Genomic DNA, 26,848 nt, shown 5'->3' on the forward strand with positions numbered 1-26,848 from the left:
TTACCAATTGTATTATAATGAGTGGCAGGTAGTTTAAACCTTGTTAAACGTGGGAGTAATTTCTTTCTAAGAAGCAAGAGTTAGTTTCATGGACATGTAGGCTGCGGGCAAAGGTCACATTGTTTGCTCATTTCTCAATGATGCAAAGGTGACATTTGGTGGAGAGACACTGGGTTTGATGGAGACTTCCCTAGGCTAGTGGTATGTAGGTGTGAGTTCTCTCAGATGCTGGACAGCAGCAGTATCCTATACCTCTCTTCTTAGGAGAACTCCTTCGTCCTCTGGGAAGTGAGTACTTCTCAATGGCTTAGGGTAGATACCTGAAGATTTTTTTAATGATTTATTTACTTATTTTATGTATATAAGTACACTGTAGCCGACTTCAGACACACCAGAAGAGGGCATCAGATCCCATTACAGATGGTTGTGAGCCATGTGCTTGCTGGGAATTGAACTCAGGATGTCTGGAAGAGCAGTCAGTCAGTCAGTACTCTTAACTGCTGAGCCATCTCTCCAGCCCATACCTAAAGAATTTTAAGTCAGCATACAATAGAGACACTTGCACATATCCACATTGACCACAGCATGATTCACAACAGCTGAGATATGGGATCAGCCTGGATGCCAGTGACAGGTAAGTAGATTAAAAACAACAAACAAACAGACAAAACCAGGGGCATATCTATGTGGTGGAGTTTCATTCACCAGAAATGAGAAGGAAATTAGACAGGTTCTGAAAGATCATCTTTTTCTCTCATAATGAAGAATCTAGCTCATTTTTCTATTTTTTCATTGTATTTTTTAGAGAATCTAGATGTTAATGTACGTGTTCTTATTAAATATATTTATGTCATATGTTAGTATTTGGGCAGAGGCAAGAAGAAGTGGGTGAGAAAGAGCCATAAAGTGTGAATATAAAAACAGTACGTAACACCCAGGTAGACAATATCATGAGGAAACCCATCTCATTCTGTACAGTGAATACGGCTAATAATAAATAATTGGCGAACAATGGCGATTTTAAAGGAAACAGCATTAGTAGAAGATTCAAGTCTACTTTAGGAAGTGTTATGAAGGGAGACAGGGCGGGGCGATCTGGGGTTAGCATTAGCAGAAGTGGAAAGGGCCAGATGCCCAGAAGGAATGGGGAAAGCAAACAAAGAAATGCAGCCAAACACTTCACAGGCAAACATGTACACACGCCTACACCCCATGCTCACAGTGTAATGACTTAAACCAAATCGTGTTCAACATCAGAGCCTCCAGCTGTGTCTACAGGAGGCAAAAACAACTGAGTGACTCAGCCGGTTCTGGTGGGGAAGACCTTCAATCCCAGCTGCTCTAGAGGCTGAGGCAGGAAGATGGTAAGTTCAAGGCCTGTCTGAGATAACAGAATGAGTTCAAGAACAAGGTGAGCAACTTAGTGAGATCCTGTCTTAGGCTGAAAAGAAAAAGTAAAAAGATTGCTGGCCATAGAGGTCAGCTGTAAAAGCTTACCCAGCATGAGCAAAGCCCGGGGTTCAATCCTTGGCAGCCCCTGGCCGCCATAAGCCACACACACACACACACACACACACACACACACACACACACACCCCATAAGCCACACACACACACACACACACACACACACACACACACACACCTCTGTAAACTGTTTGTTTGTTTGTTTGTTTGTTTGTTTTAAAGGATAGGGTCTCTCTGTGTAGTCCTGGCTGTCCTGGAGCTTGACATGTGGAGGCCAGACTGGCCTTGAATTACAGAGATCCTCTTGCTTCTGCCTTCCAAGTGCTGGAATAAAGTCATTTGCCACCATACCCAGCTACTCTCAAGTTTTTAATTAACTAAACTTTTAGCTGAACTACGAACTCAAGGAGGCAGTATGTTATAAAGGTGTCATGTTGTGATTATAGTAATATATATGTATTCTCTATCTGTTTATATTCAGGGGGATAGACTATTCTGAATTATCCAGAATAGTTCTAAATAAACACAAATCACGTGTGTGTGTGTGTCTGTGTGTGTGTGTGTGTATGTATAAAACATATATGCATATGTATAGTTTGCATATATGATATGTATTACTGGTCCCTCTTCCTAAGACCTTGCAGTTTCCCAAGTCCTAAAGGTGGGCTAGGTGGCTGATGACTCCGTGGTCACAGAGGACAGTGATTCTTGCAAGTTTTCTTATGACCTCCATGTGTGCACTATGGCACCCACACGTATATAAACATACTCCTACGCCGGCACACACACATACATGCGCACAGTCATGCACATACACAGATGCATACACATGCACACACACACTCATGCACACATACGCACGCACACACATGTACACACTCATGTATAGCCGCACACTTGCTAAACGTGGAGGAAGAGTCATCAGTCATCATAAGAAGCCCTTTCTGAAAGACTAATTTATGTTGACAGAACACCTTGGCAGTCTCTTCAGAGAGGCTGGCTGCCAAGAAAGCCAGCTACATGCTGGAGGGTTGGCATCACCATCTCCTGAGGCGCTGAGAGGTGGCCTGGAGGGTGACTTCATCACCATTGGCTTATGCTACAGTCAGTCATGCCTACATAACAAATGGTTTACAAAGCCCCAAGCAGAGGGTTCCAGGGCTTCAGGCAGGTGAGCACGGGAGACACCGGGACGTGATGTCTCCAAGGCAGGTGAGCTGACTCATCTTTGTCAACTTGGCACTTACTAGAGTCACATTGGGAGGTGGAAACTTGAGCTGAGGAATGTCTTCAGCAGATGGTCCTGTGGACCCATTTCTGGAGTATTTACATCATGTAACTTGAGATAGGAGGGTTTAGCCCATGCTGGCACATATCATCCTTAGGCAGATCGGCCTGGGCTATAGAGGAAAGGCAGCTGAGCAAAAAGATGCTCCTCCCACCCCAGGTTGCTTGTTGTGGGTGTTTTAGTGAGCAAAGGCAGACAAACAAGAAGAGCTGGCAGGAAGCCCTGAGACTAGCAGCATGCCCTGCCCTCCTAGTGCCTCCCATGTACCCTTACATACTTGTGGGCTGTTTTAGCCAACGATCGAACCTGAGGAGACCATGTAGGTGCATATATTATGTATCATACACACACACACACATATATGTGTATATCTATCTATCTATCTATCTATCTATCTATCTATCTCTATATCTATATCTATATCTATATCTATATCTATATCTATATCTATATCTATATCTATATATATATATATAGAGAGAGAGAGAGACAACCTGGGCCCCTGAGGTGCCTGTGGAGTGGAAGGAGTGCAGTGGGATTAAGCCCTGGCCTCTGGTCTCTGTTGACTCCTGGCAGATAGTATACTCTGCACCAAGCCTGTTGCAATCTTCAGAGAACCGCTTAGTATGAGAAAAACACTGACACATTTGGGAGCTGGTAGTGGAGGCAAGGGCTGTTGGCTCTTGTGGTTTTCCCACACAAGAGGGAAGAGCATGGGCTAACTCTAGTCTCCTCTCTAATTTGGGTACGGCTAGGAGCACATGCTAGGGTAGTTAAAGAAAGGCAGGAGCTGCCAGTGGCGGACACACCCACAGTCACAGCTGAGTGGCAGACTAGAATTGGAACCTGGGTCTGGTGCCCCAGCCATGACTCCATTCCTGTTCAGGATGAATGGATCTAGGTGCACCTTAAATCTCAGAGGCGGTCTGGCTGGCATGAAGCATGCTCCAGGGGAACTAAGATACTGCAAAGCGGGGAGGGGTAGCAGAGTCTGTTAAGCAGCATTCACCCCATAGAGTCTGCTGGACGCTGCCCCCAGCCCAAGCTCTTCAGGAAATCCACCAATGAGCTTGGGGGAGCTACACTGCCCACTCTGTACATAAACCTATCATACGTTCATTTTCTACGTGGCAAGGCTTTGACCTCTTATTGAGTCCTCAAACTATATTCGCCCTGCCCCTTTGCCACCCAAGGGTGTTTTGTTTTATTTTGTTTTGTTTTGTTTTGTTTTGTTTTGTTTTGGTTTGGTTTGGTTTGGTTTGGTTTGGTTTAGTAGCCATCTATCTTTCTAAATATAACACCAGCCACCCAGAGCCTGCAAATAAAGACTTCAAGAGGAACTTATGGGGACTGGAGAGATGGCTCAGAGGTTAAGAGCACTGACTGCTCTTCCAGAGGTCCTGAGTTCAATTCCCAGCAACCACATGGTGGCTCACAACCATCTGTAATGGGATCTGATGCCCTCTTCTAGTGTGTCTGAAGACAGCTACAATGTACTCATATAAATAATAAATAAAACTTTGAAAAAAAAGAGGAACTTACATATAGTGACATATTAATATGCTTTGGTTTCCACTTTAGGGGATTTCTCTGCAGGTAAGGGTGCTAGGGAATTTCTCTGCAGGTAGGGTTACACCCTTACAGTTAAGGGTGCTAGAAAAATATAAAAGGCTTCTAAAAGCGAGGTCAGAAACACCACACATCCCCATTCCACTCAGATTGTACTAAAGGGCTGTGTCCATGTGATTCACCTGTTCCCAAAATTTTCTAAGCCTTGTGACTCTTTTTTGTGAAGTTCATGAGTAGGATGGTATCATTTGCATCAGAGAAGTGTAAATAGATGTGAAAGAGAGCCCAAAGCAGCGAAGAGGGCTGCTTTTCCTCCACTCACACATACTATTCTACCCAAACCCACCTGCTGTTCAGAGTTCTCCAGAGAAAGATTACAAAGAGGATGGACACTCCCACCTCTCTCTCTCTCTCTCTTTCTTTCTCTCTCTCTCTCTCTCTCTCTCTCTCTCTCTCTCACACACACACACACCACACACACAAACTCACATTCTCTCTCACACACACATATACACTCACACATACTCTACAGCTTCTTATTAAAACCTTTGTGCTCATATGGTTTGAAGAAGTTCCAACATCTGCAGTTGGCTAGGGGAAGGCCTGGAATTGCCCATTATCTAGGTTCCCATTGGGTTTCAAAGCCTGAGAATCAGAGACTGAGAATAAAATCTCTCGTCCAAGTCCAAGTGCAGGAGAACATAGATAGCTATCTTTTTTATTCTACGAAAGCCTATGGATTGGGTAAGATATGTCCACACTGGGGAGGGAAGTCTGCTTTACTTCATAGTCACACACTGATTTCACGTAGAACACACACACACACACACACACACACACACACACTTAGAATAATGTTTAACCAAATATCTGGGCACCCTGTGGTTCAGTCAAGTTGACATGCGACTTGACTCTCCAGGGAAAGAAGGTCCTCATTCTCCTTCCAGTGCCCGCATCTTTATCCTTCGACCCTGAGCATCCTTGAAGAGTGGTCATCTAAAGGCATTTTCAGTCACCATAACACATACTCAAGCCAATCAACTGACACCACCCACCGTTCTGGCAGTGTCTCTCCATGGCTGGCTGACCCCCGTGCTTATTTGGCTGTCGTGAAGCGGGTTGAGATGGAGAACTCAGGGTAAAGCAATGGTTCTCATCTGCCCAAGGTGTGAGAAACCAGAGTCCCACTACCTGTTCATGGATGTGTCCCTAAAGACCTGAAACCTACCACTAGGCCCCACTTCTTAGCAGCCACAATGGGGAACAGCAGACACAGCTAGGATCCAACCTACAGCAAAAGCAGGCTGTAGGTATAGCTCAGAGGTTAAAGGCTTCATCGGTATGTGCCAGGTCCTGGATTCCATCCCTAGCACCACAGCACCTCCACATAAGAGGAAAAACAGAAATGCAAATAATCCACAATTGTATGCAGGGATGGCTGGTGTTCAGGAAAGGCATTGGTGCTGTGATTGTACACGACTGCAGATAAAATCTAACTGAAAACTGCGTTGGGAATTCTTGAAACTGGAAAAACAAACAAACAAACAAAAACTCAAGCCAAATGGCCCAAATCCCCAGAGGAGATGACTGGCCCATATAAACAGGAGTCCAAGGGAGGAGGCCTTGTACTAGAAAGACATTACTTGGGGACTCTGATACTGTCACCAGGAACTGTCTCTCACCTTCTCTTGTGTTGGCTGCATTCCCAGACAGACTTTCCCTTTGAGTAGTAGGATGGCAGCCAGGAATTCCAGGCTTATATTCCCACAAGTGCAGGCCCAGGAGCTCAAGTGAAAGAAGACCTGAGCATGAGTCTTGAGGTCAATGCCTGAAACACATATCGGTGCTGAAATGGGTCACCGTGGCCAAGAGGACACTAAATACTCCCATTGATCAATCCCATGTGGCATGTCACCTGTGGCACCTGGTTAGAATCAGCTCCATCCAAGTCCTGCAAGCTAAGAATAGAATAGGGGTACTGGTGCCCCCAGGATGTCAGGGTCATCGTAACAGAAGAAACATGGATGAAAAGCTTGGGACCACATTTAACGGTGCCTTCACTAAGCAGATTTTTCAAAACTTTATCTCTTTGAGTCAGTGGTTCTCCCTGGGGATGTGTGACTTGTTCCCAGGATAAATGAAATACTTTTATTTTCTACAGCTGGAAGTGCTGCAGGGGAGGACGGCTGGAAGCTGCTGAAATCCTGTCTACAGTGGACAGTGTTCCCAAAACAGAATTATTTGGTGCGAAATGTCAATAATGTTGAGGAGGAGAAGCCATGTTCATGTGGAAGTGCAGCCAAGAAAGCTGTGGTTCATCATTGAGAAAAGAGGAGGAGGTAGCCAGATGTGGTAATCCACACTTGTAATACCAGCAACTGCCTGGACTGTCTCAGAGAGAGAGAGAGAGAGAGAGAGAGAGAGAGAGAGAGAGAGGCAGAGACACAGAGAGAGACACACAGAGAGAGACAGAGACAGAGAGAGACAGAGACAGAGAGACAGAGAGAGAGACACAGAGAGAGAGACACAGAGAGACAGAGAGTGCAGGAGTTAGAGGGAGTGGGGATAGGAGGAGAGAAGTGGAGAGAGGGAGAGATCTGAGATCTGTGTGGTATGGTGGTACAGGAAGCATGCCTGTGCCTAATACCTGTTTGTATTTCAGTGGGGACAAGACCCAGATCCATTCTCACCTCCCTTAGTTTCAGCCATATTGATCTGGACTTTAGGAACAGCAGTTGCCAAAGTGACCATTTTAGATCCAAAAAAAAATTAGGTAGGAAAATCCTAGTGGTCTTTCTATAGATCAAGATTATGGACAATTTATACAGCTGATGATGAACACCGGGCAAGGACCAGCCAGAAGCCGAGTTTCTATCATCCCCTGCACGGAGGAAGCCATCCATCCATCTGCTGTCCGTGCTGGCTGCTGAAGGTAGCGTTCGAGTCAGAGCTTGTGGACCACTTGGAGCTTGCTACGGCTCTCTACCCTGTGTGTTCCACGTGTTCTGTGGGAAGGCAGGCGTCTTAGTTACAGTTCCTGTTGCTGTGACTGGGAGATCAATAGCAACTTGGGGCAAACAGAACTTAAATGTCTTCATCACAGTCCGTCATCACGCAGGGAAGGCAGGACAGGAACTTGAAACAGGAACTGAAGCAGAGGCCAGGAAGAAACACTGCTTACAGACTCATTCCTCCTGCGTTGCTCAGTCTGCTTTCTTATATAACCAAGGACCAAGTGCCCTGGGGTATCAGCATCCACAGTGGGCTGGGCCCTCACACATCAATCATTAATCAAGAGAATGCCCCACAGCTTTGCCCATAGGTTGGTCTGCTGGGGACATTTTCTTAGTTGAGGTTTCCCCTTCCCATATGAGAAGACTAGCTGTGTCAACTTGACATAAAACAACTAGTTAAAGGCCCTTGCAACTCCCCTTCATGGTGTCAACCAGCATGCTTCCGGCTGCCCACCACTGAAAACCAACTCGAACTGTTTTAAATAAGGCAATGGTATACTATTCCATTTAACACCAGACTCAGAGGTCTTGGTCTTATTTTACTGTGTGCCCCTTGCAGGTATCCCCTGCAGGTACCACATGCCCATAGAAAGTGGAGACCTCCTGTTCCTTACAGACACAGCAACCGTTCCAGAAACTGCTCACATTCTCAAGACTTACTAGCTAAAGTCAGGTCATACCCCTGCCTGTCGCTAACCCAGCTCCTAACAAGTGAAGTGGGCTCACACTGGGTAGATCAGGAGCCCAGCCATTCCAATCAGTACGGAAATGGAAATCTATCTGATGACTGTTGTTCCCATTTAATAGCAAATGGACTCTACTCCTGGGCCAACCAACATTGTTTTCCCTATAAGTCCCTTGCAGATTGTGGCAGCATTTCCACAGTCAATGTGTCGCAGCTTTTATTCTAGGACAAACTATAAGTGTGTCTCTCAGTGGGACTGGCACAGCACTGGATTTTGAAGAGTTCACTCATGGCAACTCGCAGAAGGGGAGCCAGGCATTTCTCTTGGTGTGGTGTTTGAAAGTATTCCTCAAGAATGGGAATCTCTAGCTAGGTGTAATCCCAGCCTTGGAAGGTGGAAGCAGGAGAAACAGTAGTTCAAGGTCATCGTTGGCTATTTACTGAGTTTAAGGTCATCCTGGACTGCATGAGACCCTATGTCAAAAGACCATTCTACCACCAACTACCTGCCACCCCCATAAAACAGGCACAATTAGGACCACTGGGGCTGGAAAGATGTTTCATTCATTAAAAGCACTGGCTGTTCTTTCAGAGGACTTGGGTTCTGGTCCCAGTACCTATATGGCAGCTCATGACTATCTGTAACTCTTGATCCAGGGAATCAGACAATCAGACACCCTCTTCTAGTGTCTGCAGGCACAGGCACAGGCACAGATGTTGTGCACATACATACATACACATAAAATATACATATCAAATACATCTTTGCTGGGGCCAGGGGAGAGAGAATGAATCAAGGCTTGAATTGTAGCTCAGGGGCAGAGTATTTGTAGGGCTCTGGGCCAGGACTGCGCACACAGAATCAGAGTTGAAAAAAACTGTCAGCAGGTTTTTGAAAAAGTTGCTCAAACTCTTTGCCTCAATAAATTCAGGAGTAGAGTGCTAATATGGGAAATATATTAGGTGCCCCTAGCATAGACAGAAGGATTTCTTCTCTTGGGGCTGGGTGGGGCATTTGGAGTGGAGTGAGGTGGTGCATTAGCTTCCAGTGAGAGACTCTGCCTGAGCTTTCCTTTCTGTTTGCCACAGTCCAGGGAGTGGAGTAAAATCTCAGCTCACGTGTGATGCACATCTGGCTGGAGCTGCAAACTTACAACAACAACAGCAGCAGCAGCAGCAGCAGCAGCAGCAGCAGCAGCAGCAGCAGCAGCAGCATATTTTTAGGCCAGAGGGGGTGGTGTATCCTTTAATTACAGCACTTGTGAGAAAAAGGAAGGTGGATCTTTTCTTGAATTCCAGGCCAGTAAGGGCTACAGAGTGTGTCCAGGCCTCAAAAAGTACAGTGGTGACACAAGCCTTTGATCCTAGCACTCCTAAGGCAGAGGGAGGCAAATCTCTAAGTTCAAGGCCAGCCCAGTAAACATAGTGAGTTCCAAGACATCCAGTGCTACACAGAGAAACACTGTCCCAAACAAACATATACAAAATAAGCAAAAGATTCCCAGGGAGGGTGTTTGTTACTGTAGCTAGCTTAGCCCACCAAAGGTGAAATACTTTCTAAAATCCATTCAAGGGAAGGCAAAGAAGTGAACCGAGATGCTGCTATGTCCCCAAGACTCTGACACCCAGATTAACAGTGACCATCTAAAAGCTGGAAGAAAGGGGAGTTGGTATGAAGGTCAGATAAGAGGAGAAATGGGGTCAGGTGGTAATGGGGCATTAGTCACGAAGAGGTTTTGGTGGTCGTGTGAACAGAGGGGACTGGAGAACTACCAACCGTGTAGCGTAAGGCATGGCATGATAAACAAGATTTCTGATGATCCCTCCAACTGTGGTGGTAGGAGGAGGTGACAGAGGACAGGATGAGAATGAAGAAAGCTACCCAAGCAGTGCAGGTAAGATGCTGTCAGTGGCACAGAGGAGAGTGGCTGGATTCTGGGTGTGTCCCAGAGACACCAACAGCAGGGACTCCTGAAAGTCAGGCCTGGCGTTGGATGGAAAGAGGGATGTACAGAGGAGCTCAGCAAAAGTAATCTCGGGCAGTTGCTCCCACAGGGAGATGGAAGGTGCAGACAATACGGGGCTAATGGAACTGCAGATGGAATGGGACAGACAAGACGACGTAGCCAGTGAGGTCTAAGCTGTGGATACTAGCAGGCAGACAGCGTCTTTGTTTCTGACTTGTAACTTGTACCACAGACTAGGTGATTTACAAAACACAATATGCTTATTTAAGTTTGCACCTCTGGAAGCTGGGAAGTCCAAGAGCACAGGGCTAGCATGTGGTGAGTGGGGAGGATAGAGGGAGGGTAGTACTCAGGAGATAGAGCAGATGTGCAAGCGCATTCTCTCTTCCTTTTACAGAGCTACCAAAGCTGCCACAAGGGCACCAGAGACATGGACTCCCCTATTTCTAACTGATCACCAAAGTCACTACCTCCAAATACTGTGAACTTGAATGTGAGGGTTACATCTGCAATAGACAAACATTGAGGGCAACAGTCAAACCGTGGCAGCCTTAAGACTGGATGGGAACAACAAAGGGGTGAGTAGAGACAGAAGGACAATCAAAGGGTGAACTCTGCAGTCTCCATCAGCGATGGGAGAGAGGAAAAGCCAGGAGGGTAGGCTGACAGGTGTGTGTGTGTGTGTGTGTGTGTGTGTGTGTGTGTGTGTGTGTGTCTAAGAACTTATCAGTTCAACTCTAAAATGGTAGCAACAGAATCACACCAGAGAGTAGCCTGGTAGCTACTGGGTCTTTGAGCAGTCAGATGAGTCCCACAAAGGCTGTCTCTCACTGCTCTGCTCTGGATGGGGGAGACCCGGTAGCTGGTAGCTGCTCAGTCCGCCAGGCTGGCTGCCTTAGCATCCCAATCCGATGCTTAAAGCCTGGAATGTTCCTGGAGAGCTGCTGGTCCCTAATCCATGATGAAAGCTTGGAAATGCGGAAGCAATCAGTAAGGGAGTAAACCATCTCCACAGCAAGAGGGAAGGGGAGGCCAGGCCAAGCGAAAGGCTCCTCCTCGGCCACGCCCCTTTATCTGGGCTGCTAGGCGTGGTCCTCACTGTCACATGTCAGCCAGGGCAATCGGGACAGCTCTTCAGATGAGAGTTCCTACTCAGGCGATTCGAATCCGTGTCAAGTTGGCATTAAACCCAACCCAGAGAGACACCATCAGCTCAACAGAGGGGCTGAGCAATGACCCAGTCCACCCTGTCACTCACCGCTGACCCTCCTTCCCGCGGGGCGGGCGGGCACAGCAGGCAGGAGGACTCAGCCACTGACTCTCTGACAGCTCCAGAGACTCAGCTAATTACAGACTGGAATCGGCTAATTCTCTCTGTGTCCAGCTGTCCAGGCTGGGTCTGTTCTAGTTGTCTGCTGGCATGCCAATTGCACAAACACATATGTTCGGGCCTTTGATCTTTGAGCACATCCACACAGATTTATCAGATGTTTGCCTCTTTCTGCCTCTTTGACAGAGGCTGATGTATCGGATGCAGCCCTCGCCTCCCTGCCTCTCTTGAAATATGAAGTGTTTGTGGATAACCAAGGTAATATTTAATATCCTGCCAACCAGCCTCCCGCACTTGCTAACAAATGAACTACATCCCTGCCAAATGGCCCACATCTGTCTGGCCTCCTCTGTTTGACTAAACACATTAGCATTACAATGGCTCTTGAAGAATGCCAAGTATCCCTTTTGAGATGAGATGAGGGAACAGGGACAATTCTGAGGGAGCAGCCCACTTCCTGTGGGAGAACCTTGTCTGCGGCTGGTGTTTTCCTCTTTCTGGAGTGTCCGGGCACTAGCTGTCCTTGGTCCTGCAAGCAGGCTCAGAACCAGAGAGCTCCCCATGGCAATTCCAGGCCACAGGAAGGTGGGGAGGCAGACTTTGCTGGCTTCCCAAGAAGTTTCCCTCTGAGACCCTCCACCCCTATGCATGCCTCGAGGAAGCAGCAGAGCCTTGCAGACCAGGTTGTATTCCAAAAAGAAAGATGCTTAGGTTCAAAGGCACCTACATGATGCTCTCGACCCTTGGGATTTTGCTTTAATCTGACTCTGAACAAGGCTTTGGCCTGGGAAACCTTAGTTAGCGGTAAAAGGCATAAGCTGTCACCTAGTCAATGACCTCACACCAAGGTCATCCAGGTCACCTTCATTTGGGCTGTTTCTTCTTTGCAGAGAGCTCGGGCCTGCAGAAGGACATACCTTCCTGCCTTAGCTATGGCTGGGAGTGTGGGGTGTAGAGAGCAGTGTGGCCTTGCTTTGGCTGGCATACCTCCTCATGGCCCTGGGACTCTCTGCAGTCCCCATGTCCTTAGAGTGGCTGACCTAAGTCACTCTGAGAAGGGCGCTGTGACTGACAGTCAAAATAAGCATGGGCCTAAGTCAGGCACATCGCGGCAGCCTGTACTGCTGCCCCAAGACTTAAGCTCATTCTCACTTGGTTTGCAATAGAAACTGTCCCAGCCTTCCTGTTCCTTACCATGGTCAGCAGAGTCTTTTCATTTTTTTCTGGAGACACTGTAGGCAGAAAAGTAGATACTTGGTGGCATCCCCATTGCCTAGAGCAGGATGTGGCCTATGGCGGACAAGGGAATGATCTTTTCAGAGGCTTTAACAGCTTAAAGGGAGTGATCTTGCCAAGAGGGTGCTGAGACCTACCTGACCCCTGGATCAGACCGTTCCTAAAACTGGATGCTACTTGAGCTTTCAACTGCAAGAACTGCCCATTTCTTTTCTTGACTGAGTCCACTTCAGCAGGATTCCTGTCACGTGCAGGATGGATTCAGATTGAAACTAGGCTGGTCAAATAGTCACCTTACAGGGAGACATTCTACTATTAGGCTGGATAAGCTGCCTGTGATTAGACAATAGGCTTAGTGGGGAGATGTTTTTTTTATCCTATCTGGTCCTAAGGCAGAGGCTTGGTATTTTGAAGCAGAGTAAGTTCCAAGCAGCAGTGTGAGGAACCTGGGTCTGAGCCAGGATTTGGGTTGGATTTTTTAAATGGTTAATACCACCAACATCATATCAGTTATACTGGTAAGTGGGAGCTAACATCCTGGTTTCATACGCATAATGCATACATCATTCTTGACCTCATTCATCTTCCCGCCCCTCTGCCCCACCCCTGGCCCGCCCCCGCCTCTGCCCCACCCCTGGCCCGCCCCCGCCTCTGCCCCACCCCTGGCCCGCCCCTGCCTCTGCCCCACCCCCAGCCTCCTTCCCAGTTTCTATTGATCACTTGTCTACTTTCAACCTCTATTTTCAAGTGTCCACACTAACCTACAACTCAACGGTGAATCGGGGCTGCTTGTCACCCTGCCAGAGCTTGTTTTGGGACCATAGCTGTCCTTGCTAGAGTGACATGGACTCTCATTGGTTTTGGTCTGTACTCCCCCAACAGCTAACTCCACTGAGCATTTCCTATGTCCTTGTGGCCATTTGTGTTCCTTCTGAGCACTGTCCACGCAGATCTCAGGGTAGACAGGTTTAAAATAAGCCTTACCACTCTCTCTCTCTCTCTTTTAAAGATATATTTATTTATTTTATGCATACGAGTACACTATAGCTGTCTTCAGACACACCAGAAGAGGGCACCATCATTACAGATGGATGTGGTTGCTGGGAATTGAACTCAGGACCTCTGGAAAGAGCAGTCAGTGTTCTTCACTGCTGAGTCATCTCTCCAGCCACCAGCTGACCAAGCCCACTCAGTCAGTCAACATGTTCTCCAGGAGTGAGGATTAAAAAGAAAAAAAGACAGTTAGTCAGACAACATTGTAGCGTGACCCTGGTCATTTCTGAGACTGAAGGCAAATTTTTATTTTCCAACCCACTTTTTATACCATTTTAATTACATGCAAGTATTTTGGACAAGCAGTACAATAAGGAACTAACTAAGCAGCAAGCGATTACTCCCGTGACAGTTGTTTAAAAGGACTTGTCATAATGACCGAAATACTTGAGCCCACTTCCTTGTCCAAGCCCAAAATCTTGCCTGAAGCCTAGTTCTTCTGTTCCACCCTAAGACTAAAATTCCTGCCTTCCCTTACTTCCCTGTTACAGCCTAAAGTTAGATTCTTGCTGAGACTTACGTCCTTATCCTGCCCTAATGTCAGATTCCTGCCTGAGCTTACTTCCTTGTCATGGCCAATGTCAGATTCCTGTCTGAAGCCCATTTCTTTGTCCTTAGCCAATGTCAGACTCCTGCCAAGCGGTACCCCAGAAGGCTTTCCACAACCAGCCTTCCCATTCTTCCTGTTAGGGAAAAAAAAATGCATGCTCTGACTGAATTAACTAGTGGTTTTATAGCATAGGACTCAGGCTAAGGGAGGAAGAGATTATCTCATGGGACGTTTCCAATGGAGGCACCTGACTGGTGAGCCAAGGCTACCTCCAGCCAGGAAGCAGGCACTGTTGGGTCTCCAGTAAGCTGCCTCTTTATAGCAGGATGTTGCATCAGTAGGAAGCTTTTTCCTTGAGTGCCAGTCACTCAAGGTGACTTTCCTACGGTCACCAGAGGCCTACAAGTTTCGAAAGGCCTTAGTGTATGCTTGATAGGGTGGAGCCATCCGGGGGTGGCATACTACTTCTTCAGGTATGAGACTAGCAATAGTGGGTGCCTATGACTTCAGGCGACAGAAGGGGACATCAGAAATGGCAGAGGAAATGTCCTATGCAGTGAGTGCAACCACCCTGTCTCCCTAGCTGGGTGATGCAGTCTATGGGGTCCTTTCCGCTGTCAGTTAAAGAGTTAAAAAGGCAGGAACAATCTGGCGCACAGCAGGCAACAGTGAAAAAAAAAAAAAAACAACAAAAACCCACAATCACAGCAAACAGCATCAGCAGCTGTAGAAAGACATTTATTGGAGGTGAGGGGACACGCACACGCAGCAGGCATGCAGAGGAAAGGCCCTCTAAACAGCGGATGGGGGACTTGGAACGCCGACAACTCCTTTTAGCAAGCATGGGAATTTTTCTTTTCTAAGCCTCTGCAGCGTTTCTCCTCTAGAAAGCTAGGATGGTTGATGGGCCCAGAACTGTTGTGTGACATGCCCTCAGCAGGCCTTGAACTCGTCGGGCCAGTCCATCAGGAGAGGGCCTGCCTGCCCGCCTGCCTGCCTGCCTGCCTGCGGGAGACAAAAGCCAGGGAGGCCTTTGTTTTAAGCTGCCAGGCTTTTGTCTCAAGTCAGGAGGGTGAGGAAGAAGCTGGCTATCCTGGGAATTCACTTCCTTTATTACCTTAGCCATGGCCCCTCTGTTGCCTACTAACTCCTTGTCTCTTACTAGGAATATCCCAGCTTCTTTTTCCAGCCAAAGACCCAAGGCAGGGCTGAGTGATTTTCTCCCTTGCCCCACCCCCTTTTGTCTGTTCAGATTCAGGCCTGTATTTCTCACCTGCTTGCTCCATTGTACTTCCTACCGCCCTCACCTGATGCTGCTGTTTTCCTGGTCATCTCCTCTGTGGCTCCCCATTACCTTTGGGTAAAGACTATGGATCCTGGCAGCTGGGTCCCTCTGCTTCTCTCTTGACTCTCTTCCCCTCTCCCTGCCTGACTTTTAGACTCCAGCCACAGGGCTTTCCAGCACCCGAGCTCCGTCTTCTTCCTCACTTTTGTTCCCCACCCTCTGTCTGGCCCAGCCCAGCCTCAGTAATCAGCACGAGTTGCCTAGGCTCAGTTCTTTTGTACAATACTGGACTCCACCAACAAAGGAAGGAAGGAGCTGTGGACCGACTGAATTCTGAGTCTGGCTCACATTCCCTTAGGGTTAGGGCTTACAGCCAGACCCACCCGATGACAGGTGTGAGCCACAGGCAAGGAAGGACAAACGGTCAAGACACAGGATCATGTTGAGTGAGGCTGAGCTGTGAGACCTAGAAGCGGAGGGCTCAGTCCCAAGACTTGGGGGACAGGACCCTTCCTCCTCTCTGCCCTCACGAGGCTTTGTTGTCCCTGAAAGCCCCCCTCCTCCCGGGGATCCAGCTTGCCAAGGCACCTCTGATAATCAGTGGCTCAGGATAAAAAGGCGGGAATGGGACTTAGTCCGCCCCACCCTTCTGGGTGTTTGGTACTGGCTGTGTTTGCTTTGGGCTTTTCCCTTTGTGTTTGTATTTGTTGGGGCGGGGAAGGGGAAGGCCTTGTTTGTGTTTGCCTGGATAGTCTTTGGAGTTGTTTGTCTTAGGCACCTCACCTCCCTCTGTGCAGATAGAGTAGGAAGGGAAGGGAGGGGTGACTCACCCACACACTTGCTTCTCTCTGTTCCCATGTCCTCCTACAGTGCCCCCTGGTGTCACCTAAACAAGAGACCTGTTCTTCTTCAGACCTGGAACTTCGTGGCTTCTAAGGGACAGTAGAGCCACTGGCCTTGGTGTTCTCTCTGCATCTGGGGTTTCCGGTCCCTCGGCTTCGTCTGCACTGGCTGCTCCTCCCTTGGTCAACCTGGAAGGCTCCATTTCAGCTGGCGGAGGTGTGATGCTGATTCTCATACATTCCGGAGATGAGGGAGCTCACATTTAGTGGTGGTTGGTCCTAGTGCTGTAGGCCTATAAATCCCAGCATTTACAGATCGTGCAGTTCAGGAGAGTGTGGGCTGGAGTGCGTTCAAGGCCACCTTGGGCAACTTAATGAGATGCTATCTCCATGTAGACAGTAGACATGGGTTCCTGATATATTCCAGGGTAGGGTGAATGAGTCAGTCTTGGGGTTGGTTACTGGTCTTCTGGATGCCGAGTGTTTTACATACTGGAGGTAGAGTGATGTAAACCCTTGTGTTTACATCAAAGAGACCATGAGATACACTGACCATGTCCACCAGTGATGAGTGTTAGGGAAGAAGACGGCTGCGGGCAGTGAGAAGCAGTTGGAGCTAGGCTGGGGTTGGGTGCTGCTTGGTGAAAGGAATACTTCCTATCTAAGGTGTCATTTTACTGAAATTAGGAGGTGATCCACGGGATGAGCAAAAAAGGAGGCGGGAAAGCCCAGGAGGAGGAGGAGGAGGCTGGAAGGCATGGAAGCAGGGTGGTTCTGGGATGGAGCGGGGTCAGATCATGTGGGCCTGGCAGCCATGATGAAAGCTCTCTGCATTCTATTCCATCATGAATGACTCCCTGCCCCTTAGCCCCCATGTGTGCAGGTTGCAGCACAGAGACATGTGACCCGGGTGTCAGGATTATTCTGGTTCCCATGTTAAAAAGCCTAGGCAGGAGCGATTGTACAAGGAAGGTGCATTAGGAAGCTTGGGAGGTAGTTACAAGTTGGTGAGGGGTGATGGGTACCACAGTGATGTATATGAGCAGGCCAGCCAATCAGAATTGAAGTTTGGAGTCAGATGCCTTGTCTCTCATAGGTTCTGTGATGAATAGGATGGGTCTATCTACTAAGGGAGGCACCTGACATTAGAGGTGAGTATTATAAACTGTTTGATCTAGAATGTTATCTTCACTTCTTACGGTTGGTTAGGAAACTGTGGCTAAAAGATGCTGGGAGTGTAATCTGCCTGGCATGAGGCTACTTATACTTGGGTGTGCAAGGATCTTCTTCAATGCCTTTCTAGGAAGTAGCTTAGCAGATATAATTGTATTAAAAAAGGCTGGTGGGGAAAGGTCAAAGTTGTGTGTCAGGACAGGGGGCTCCGTGGATGGGCCTTTCCTATTTGCTCCTTGAGTTGTGTCTTGTCACCTGACTCCATTGACTGGAGCAGAGAGATGGGGGACACATGCCACTAATGGAGTGATTGAAAGAACCAGGCCAGTACCCCAACCTGTTCTCCACCCAGGTCAAGGGAGGTACCTGTTTTCTTTGCCACTGGAAGCCCCTTGACCTGTTTCCTGTGGGGCTCTGCAGCTGAAACTAGATAGAGGCCTCATCCTCGTGACTGCTCTGTCACTTGAAGGGTGTTGGGAAGCAGGAGGGAGAGACACAGAAGGAAAGGGAAAGAGGGTACCAGAGGTACTGGGACCCTGGTACTGGCAGAAGTCAGAAGGGCAAGTGTTCATGATGTGAGGGGCCAGTAAGCAGAAAGACACTGCTCTGTTCCCAGCATTCCACTGGGCAAAGATATACAGGGGCCCAGTTATTTCTTAGCAAAGCCAGCAAGAGATGAGGACTGACAGACAGTGGAATACAGACAAGAGAAGCCATGATCAGATGCATAGCCTTGCACAGGGTCATAGCACACAGCACAGCACCATAGAGCTCCACACTCTTGCTTCTGGCTGTCAACACCAGTTTCTGGGATCCCTAACACATACTTAAAATGCTCTAAGGTTAGGTATTGCTGGGGCTGGAGAGATGGCTCAGCAGTTAAGAGCATGCACTCCTAGGAAGTGGACCCAACTTCAATCTCCAGCCCCCATATTGGGCAATTCAAGCTCTGGGGTATCTGGTACCTTCTTATGGCCTCTTCAAGAAACTGCACTCACATGTGCTCATATCCACATTCAGATAGACAGACACATGTATAATTAAAAATAAAAAAATCTTTACTAACAGCCATTCCTAGTGGATACTAGGGCCTACTTTTATGTTTGAAAAGACTCAGGAGAAATGGCATCTTCTCACAGCTAAAGTCTTCCAAAGATGGACATTAATATGTGTATGTGTGTGCACACGCGCACATGTGTGTGCTCATGTGTATGGCATATGAGGGGTGGGGGACACACGTGAGATGATGCCCTATACTAGACCAGAGAATAACCTCAGGTGTTGGCCCACACCTCCCACCCTGTTATTAACCACTGTGTGTGCCAGCCAGCTGACCAGCCAGCTTCTGAGGGTTCTCCTGTATCTGAGTCTCGTCTGGCACTAACACTGTTTTACATATGTTCTGGGGAATTCCAACTAAGGTCTTCATGCTTGTGTGCCGGGAGACACTTTACCCACAGAACCATCTCTCTTGTCTGAAACTTGGTTTTATTCTTCACAGATGGGCTTATTAAAACAAAAGGAAGTTGTCAGAATTTTCTCAAAGCAATATGGAAGTACGGGAGAGATGGTTCCATGGTAATAGCATATTTGCTCTTCTAGGTTTAGGGATCTGAAGCTGTTCTCTGATGTCCTCAGGCACCCAGACACATCACACACACACACACAGACACACACACACACACACACACAGACACCCACACCCACACCCACACACACACCTATAAATTCTGCTCAGCCTACAACGGGATTGTGCCTCAGTGTCTGTGTTTCCCCACAGGTCTGTGCTGACTTGAGAGTCACAGCTTGCTGCTGCTGCCCAGCATCCTAAAAAGGGTAGCTGCCAGTGGTCACAGGTTACTGGGTTCTGAAAGGAAAGCTGGGGGTGGATGGGATGGATGGCCGGAGAAATAATGTGCCAAGACAAAGTTCTAATCAAGGCTCAACTTTAATTCTAGGGTCTGATTTTTAAAGTGGGGAACCCATCTCCCACTCTGCCAGGATCTCCTCGCGTTGCCAGGATCTCCTCAGGAAAACAAGCTCAGCTGCTCAGCAGGCAGTGGCTTCTTGCAGGAAGCTGCAGACTTGGCGGGACAATAGACTGCACCTAGGTTGGAAGCCTTCACCCTAGGTGAGCTAGCTGACTGCAGCAAACAAGGTCTGATTCAGCCCACTCAAGGCTGGGGTGGGGGGTGGGGGGTGGGTGGGTGGGGGGAGGGCACATAAAAAAGCACCGGGCAGCCCTAGAAAGGCTCAAAATTCAAACTTCCTTGCAAACTTCTATTTGGTATGTACCATTTCCATACTGCAGAGAAGCTCCAAATCCGAAGTCCAACCATTGCAAGTTGGAGACCTTCTCCACCATGTCACGGTATCCATAGAAGTCCTTCCACACTGGGTGGCACCTGCATCTAGCCAGCATCACACACTATAGCCACTCTGTGACCCCAGGACTAGGGGGCGTCAATACAGGAAGGTTCTAGGCCTAGAAAGGTAGGGAATCACTTGCTCATATAAGCTCAGCCTTTCGGGTTTTAGTCTGAGCCCTCCCCACCCCCCTAAGGCCTTATTGTTCATGTTCCCTTGGACTCCAAGAGATCTCTACTGGGTAGGAATCTTAGGACACTGGACTGCAGAACACCTGAAAGCAGAGTGCCCAGAAAGACGGGCCAGGCATGAGCCCTGATGTCTGTGGGAGCCATGGTGTCTGGTGAGTGGGGTCACCTTGAGCACAGGGAGTCCTCAGGAAAGTTTGTCAATAGCCTGGTGTGGGGCTCTACATGAAAGATGGCTGTAGAGAACACTGGAGAATACAATGAGGTCTGAGAGGTCCTGAGTAGGAAGACAGGATGGGGAAGGCCTATGGAAGATTGACAATAGAAGGCAGCTGGCAGAGACTGGACGGCTTTGAGAAGGTGCTAGGCATGAAAATGTATGTTAGCATCCCAGAACTGTGAGAACTGTGACTGAGCAAAGACGAAAGGTTTGCTCGCTCAGGGTATTGGAGTTCTCAGGCTATGCAAAGGCAGCTTGTCCTGAGGGGAGAATGCGCCAGATGAACGCTACTACCTTATACCCAGGGAAGTGACAGACAGGAAGGCGCTGGGGTCCTGTCATCCCTTCAAGGGCTCCCAAAGGTCAGAAGACATCCTACCAGGCCCTGTGTCTTAGAGCCTCCATCACCCCCACGCCCCAATCCGGAGACGAGGCAGTTATGGTCTTTGGATGGCATCTTAGATCAAATAATAACGGTAGCAATTAACAGATAATGTGGGCTATACGTCCTTACAGCAGAACAGTCAAGAACAGTGAAAGTTTATCATCTGCAACAGTATGAAGAGAAGCGGGGGCGGGGATGGGGAGCGTTTGCTGAGTGAGGTAAGCTAGGCGTAGAAAGACCAACATCATGCAATCTCATTTCTCTGTGTGCTCTGTCCTGTGGCTGTGGTTGGTGTCATGTAACTGCAGCCCCAGCACGTGGAAGGCAGACACACATTAGGGCATCCCTGGGCTACATGAGACCCTGTCTCAAAACCACTATCACAACCAAACCAAACCAAACCAAAAGAAAATAAAAACTATTTAACCCTAAAATAGGAGGGTGGCTGACTGGCTGAGGCTGAGAGGTAGAGGAGATGATGGCCAGACAGGGAGGGAGGAGAGGAGGGGCATTATTTATTTATTTTTTAAAAACTGTATTGTGTGGTAAATACAGTAAAAAAACCATACATTTCAAAAACCACTAAACTTCAAATATCGCCACCATCCAGTGATGCTCACTTGAGACAACGGTTGTGCTATGACCCTGCTATGTGGATTCATAAATCACACCACTCGATGCTCTATAAATAGCTACAAGTATAATTTGTCAATTTACAGTTAGGAAAAATGAAGGAAGGAAATCCAGAGGCGCTGTCGCTGGCAGCTCCTGGAGGAGGCCTGGGATGGCTGGGAAACACAGGACACACGCTCAGGTTCTTTTAACTGTTTTATTGCAGCAGGAGGAGAATCAACACACTTTACAGACTTTAAGGCCGCAACAAGTCCTAGATGCTCTTTGCAGACATCGCCATTCCCTGTTACCACAGGACACAGCCAGGCGGTAACGTTACAAAAGGTAGACAGAGGTACCGGGCACACTGTCTGCAGGCACTCTGGACACCATCCTCCCCACCTTTTGTGGTGGTGTTAAGTTCAAACCCGAGCCCAGAGCTAAGCAAGTGCTCTCCCTTTGGTCACGGCCAAAGCCTTTCTTCCACATTTTGAGAGGACAGTCCAAATTCAAGAACCGTTTTCTGTGTGGCTTAAAGCCCTGGAGGGAATCCTGACGGGGCCCAGCACCCTGGGAGATCAAGGAACTCAAACTCTGGCAGCTCCACAATTTTAAGGCAGCATTGCTCTCTAGCCCTGGGGAGTACGCAACAGTCCGAAGACCTACAGGTCCCTGCATTTTACACCAGAGGCCATGGAGTTCCAGAGCTGGACCCATGGCCACTAGGAGCCCTGCTGCCCTCTCTGAACACCACTGGGCACGGAGGCCAACTTCTGGACTTAGGAGGTACCAGTGTAGAAATGTGGTTTGCACGAAAGAGATAAGTGAGCATAAAATGGTTGCTGACGCAGCTCACCCTCTCCCTCAGGTTATGCTGAGTGATGCCCTTCCAAAAGGAAATGCTGAGACCATGCCTGAGAGCATGATGAACACGTGGCATATTTCCTGGGGTTTCTGAACTCCTGGTTTGGGGTGGGATTGGACGTGGTGGTGTGTGCTGGCAATGTGGCCAGGGATCTGCAGGCAACCGTTTGGAATCCCCACTCCCAGTGGGCAGCCCAGGCCAGGTGTTGTGTTACTTCAGGGAATGTGTGGTTGAGAACACTGGTAGGGTAGAGGAAGCTAGGCAGGCCCCATCTTACTGGCAGAGAAGGGGTGCTGTAGCCACACTATGTGTTCTTCTGAGGAAGTGTGTGGGAGCTTCCAGATGCGGAACTACAGAGGTTGGGTCACAAGCACTCACCTGTTTGAGCAATGACCACAGTGGCCTCCAGGTGGTGAGTATGCACGCGCGCACGTGCGTGTGTGTGTGTGTGTGTGTGTGTTGGGGGCGGGGCTGGCCTGGGGTGGAGGGAGGAGGATGTGCATATATATCATGTGGGTGAGAGAACACAGGGCTGGAGGGAAAGATGCATAAAGACTTTCCAGGAGAAGAAATATTCTTTTTTTTTTTTTTTTTTTTTTTTTTGTACTGACCCCATATGCTAGTCCCTTTCTTGTTTGGGAAGCAGTTTGGATATTAATATTAAAAGGACTGGGAAGTGACGACACAGCACCAGATGATCTGCCACCAGCTGACACCATCCAACTCTCTTTGCCAGAATCACCAAAATACGCTTCCTGCTGGCCCAGGGCAGTGCTGTCCGTGTGTCTGTCTGCAGGTGTCTGCTCTCATGTTCCCCACAGACCGGCTGGCTCTCAGCTCGGAGCCTCTCCCTTGTCCCCCTCCTGCCCGGGCCGCTGCTTACAGGTGAGCATGAGCAGCAGGAGCAGCGGCAGGTGCCACAGGCTGCAGAAGAACAGTTTCCTTGAGCTCCTGCGGTCTGCGTCCACGTAGAAGCGGAAGCCGAGGTAGGAAATGTACAGGTTGATGGGGAGGGAGATGACAGGGAAGACCCAGGTGGTGATGTCCAGGACCGGGGCAGCAGTCGACAGAGCAATCAGGGCCAGGCAGTGGCGCAGTGCCACCCGCCGGCAGAGGGCTGGATGGGTGACGGACATCATACAGTAGCCTCCTCGGGAGTAGTCTTCACGGAGGCCCCAGCTCAGGGCATTGAAGTGGGGGAATTGCCAGGAGTACAGGATCCCTCCCAGAAGAAGCGCTCCTGTGAGGAGGGGTGGGGAGAAAAGGGAACAGTTAGGTGTCAGCGGCCATCTCCAAAGCAAGGCTCTCTCAGCCTCAAAGTGAACTCCTCAGGAGGCCTGTGCTCAGGTGGCCAGCAATCTGTCTCAGCCCTCCTGTCTTAGTGTGCTTTCTAGTGCTGTGATAAACACCGCGACCAAAGACAACGTTAGGAAGAGTTTGTTTAGAGGTTTCAGCAGGGACACAAGGGGGAACCTGGAGGTGGGAACTGAGACACCATGGAGGGCCACTGCTCAGTGGCTGCCTAACATGGCTTGCCCAGCCTGCTTTCTTAGATAGCTCAGGACCTCCTAACCAGAGGTGGCACTGCACCCAGTGAGCTGGGCCTTAACATATTAATTTGATGATGATGATGATGATGATAATGTCCCAACAGAGCTCTCTACAGTCCAATCTGATGGAGGCATTTTCTCAGTTGTGGTTCCTCTTCTCAGACTATACTAGCATGCCCAGTAGTACCCTTCCCAATGGAGGGATTCCCATGGGAGAGGACTGTTGGAAATAACGAGAGAGGCACTTTCTAGTTCAAGAGTCCTGGTACCCGTTTCAGTGACACACACAGGGCACTTATCTTAACACGGAGTTCTCTTGGGAATTGGAAGGCAGGCAGGGAAGGCTAGAGCAGCTGAAGGAGCAAATGGTGGTGACGGAGACTTCTTCGTGTTTTGATGGGACAATACAGCTAACTCTGCGACTGTCAGGTGGTGGAGATTCTCAGGGCACAGGGTGGCCTTAAGGACCCTGAGCTTCATGTTTGGGGAAGCCGTAGTAGATCTCACGAGCTGTCTTGGACCCTCAGGCCTTGGGCTGAGTATGATATACAGTAGTAATGACAGCCACAGCATGGGGTGGGGTTATGACAAGAGCAGGAAGTGTTCTGCCAAGGAAAGCTCATTGTGGTAACAGAACCAGGGCATGGCTGAGGGGAGACAGGAGGGCCCAGGGGAGGGATGGTAAGGCTCAGAGCTCCAGGTGGGTTTTATTCTAGAAATGACTGAGCAAGAACAAGCTTGACATGGTGAAATTGGCAGCAATGGGGACTCTCCCTCCAGCTCTGCCCCTCACTGTCCCCTCAGCCTCTGGTGTGCCAACTGCAGTAGTCTGTTGTGCAACTGAAAGTTTTGGCTGTGCTTCGCCTCAGAACGAGAGCGCTCAGACAATAGCTCAGTTCTGGAAAAGGAGCAAGCTGCTGTCTCTGAGAGGAAGTTGGTAAGGGTTTGGCTCGTGTCACAAATGAAATCTCTTTAGGATCCGCTGCTTAATGGACTGCAGTGGGAAAACCACCCACAGCTCTGCCTGATGGGCTTCAACTGCTGCTGCTTGGGAAGAGAAGAAAACAAACTGCTTTCTTCATCAAGATAAGGTGAGTTGGAGCAGGACAGACCGGGTCAGCTCAGGGCTGTGGTGGGGCCCACCTTCCTGGTGGGACGGACAGAGTGCTCTGCACATCCCCTCAGCCTCACTCCTCCAAGAAGCCCATTTTTATTGGGCCCGCCTGTCCTCCCTGACAGCAGATACCAACTGCCTGCCAGAGGACAAGGTCTGTTTTGGGGGGTGGGTAGGGGGAGGGGGGTTAATGTTTCTCTGCTGGGCTCTGGCCAGGGAAGGAGACAACACAAATGGAGTTGCAGACTGTGGGAAGTAACACCTTAGGGACAGAAAGGACTTGCAGGCTATAGAGAGAAGGCACCTCACTTGTTCTGGGGAGCAAGGGATGGCCCCTGCAAGAAGCACATTACAAGGTGAGCTGCCACCTACTCATTCATGAAGTCTTTGTTCTTGTCCTTTCTTTCCTTTTCACTTTTAGGTTTTTAGAGCCTGCATCCCATTCTCAGGCCAGTTTGGGCTGGAATTCTCCATGTAGCCCAGGGTGGCCTCAAACTTAAAGCAATCCTCCTGCCGTAGCCTCCTGAGTGCCAGGATTACTACTAGCACATGACACTAGGACCAGCTTCTTTTAAAGAAGCTTCCTCATTTTCTTAGACCTACCTGGGAGAAACACCAGCTTTCCCCCCTTTAATCACAGCAGTGATCTAGGGAACAGCTGTGCATCTGTGGGAGTGGGTCTTCAGGACAGTGACTTTCTGAGGCTCTGCTGCTCAGCGGTGGCTACCCCAGAGCACAAGAATGCCCTTACTTATTATGTGTGTGAGAGAGAAACGCATCCACAGTGCTTGTGTGAAGAGCAGAGAGAATGCTGGCCCGACCACAGACCTGCTCTCAGCGCTGTCTTCCTAGTGACACTTGGTGAGATTTTTCAGTTCTCTTCAAAACTATTTATTATTCCTACAAGAAACAGATGTGGGGTGGGGGCTCCCTCATTTCTACCTCTGCCCAAGTCCAGAAATGCTCTTCTGTCACTATTGACAAAGGAAGCTCAGCAATTCAGCCACATAGTACCTTCCCAGAAGGGTGGGGACTGTAAATAGGAGCACTAGCCCTCGGCAAGTACTCTTGCCACGATAATTCCTTTGGGGATGCCTGGTGGGTACCTGCTACCCTTACTGAAGCCCATCCACTGGCATTCAGCATCCACACAAAGTCTTAGTAAGGATAAAAACCCCACTGTGGTGAAAGCTGGGGTTGGGTTTGGCCCAACAGGCTCCTCTCTAAATGTGGGCCATGAAGCTCGCCTGCTCCATGGCTGGCCACAGTTGTGATGTCAGGATTGGACAGCTGAGGAAGCTGGTGGAAGCGGAGCTGTCCCAGAGCTCCAGGGTCACAGACCTTAAAGCTGTTTTTTTGAGGACTAACATGTGTGGTCAGCCTCAGTGCAATAGACTTCTATGGAGAGACAGACAAAGGGAAGCAGGAAGTGGACTAATTTATCAACCATACAGGAGAGACAAGGCCACATGACAAGTCCTCTGGAGATAGGAACACCAGTGGGCATTCCCAGAGTATAGAGTTCTTTGCGAGGGACTTAGGAATACTGAGGAGGAGGCTGCGCGGCAGGCACTTGGGGCTCTCTCCACCTGGAGGTGCTCTTTCTACCTTCCATCGCAGACGCTGGAGCAGCTGCACTCCAAGGCGAAGAAGTACAAAGCTCTGGCCCTCTCTACCTACCTCCCTACAAGTCTGAGCCCTCCACAAGTTCTTTCCAGAAGTCAAATTCCCCCTGGTTCCCATCAAAGTCCTTATGCTCATCCTCCAATGCTACCTGGCCTCGCCAGGGCTAATCCTATGGGCATTCTGCACGAGGCACTGTGTGCCGCTGAGGCTTTCCAGCCAAGGCCTGCTCTATCACCTCACCCAGGAGCCACTGGCTTGGCACCCTTGAAGCTAGAACCAGTTCCAGCCGGCAGTGAGATCAGCGAGAACTGAACAAAATGCAGCTTGTCTGCAATTATACTACCAGCAACACACGTACAGCCACTTTCTTTCACAGACCGTTTCTGTTCTGATGTCGACACTGGGTAAAACATAGGGTTCTAAATAGCCTTTGCTAATATTTCCATAAAAGTCAGACTTACT

The 26,848-nt window shown here is 48.9% G+C and overlaps 1 protein-coding gene and 2 long non-coding RNA genes across 4 annotated transcripts in view; 2 read left to right on the forward strand and 1 right to left on the reverse strand.

Moving 5' to 3' along the window:
• The first annotated feature begins 15,430 nt into the window (after window positions 1-15,430).
• On the forward strand, window positions 15,431-21,198 carry Gm30060. Its single transcript, XR_388739.4, has 6 exons — window positions 15,431-15,519; window positions 16,315-16,503; window positions 17,383-17,437; window positions 19,240-19,315; window positions 19,418-19,590; window positions 19,771-21,198. It is a non-coding gene; the product is annotated as a predicted gene, 30060 (long non-coding RNA).
• A 236-nt stretch (window positions 21,199-21,434) lies between these two features.
• Cox10 (heme A:farnesyltransferase cytochrome c oxidase assembly factor 10) overlaps window positions 21,435-26,848 on the reverse strand; it is a 116,846-nt gene continuing 111,432 nt past the window's right edge. For both annotated transcript variants that reach the window (NM_178379.3, XM_006534168.4), the window contains one exon: window positions 21,435-23,336. In NM_178379.3, the coding sequence (NP_848466.1) occupies window positions 22,930-23,336 (407 nt within the window). In that variant the 3' untranslated portion in view covers window positions 21,435-22,929. The remainder of the gene's footprint in view (window positions 23,337-26,848) is intronic.
• On the forward strand, window positions 23,034-26,848 carry 9630013K17Rik (RIKEN cDNA 9630013K17 gene). Its single transcript, NR_131111.1, has 4 exons — window positions 23,034-23,082; window positions 24,623-24,737; window positions 25,182-25,621; window positions 26,381-26,848. It is a non-coding gene; the product is annotated as an RIKEN cDNA 9630013K17 gene (long non-coding RNA).

The sequence above is a fragment of the Mus musculus genome, chromosome 11 (assembly GCF_000001635.26).
Source record: "Mus musculus strain C57BL/6J chromosome 11, GRCm38.p6 C57BL/6J".
In the NCBI taxonomy this organism is placed as follows: domain Eukaryota; kingdom Metazoa; phylum Chordata; class Mammalia; order Rodentia; family Muridae; genus Mus; species Mus musculus.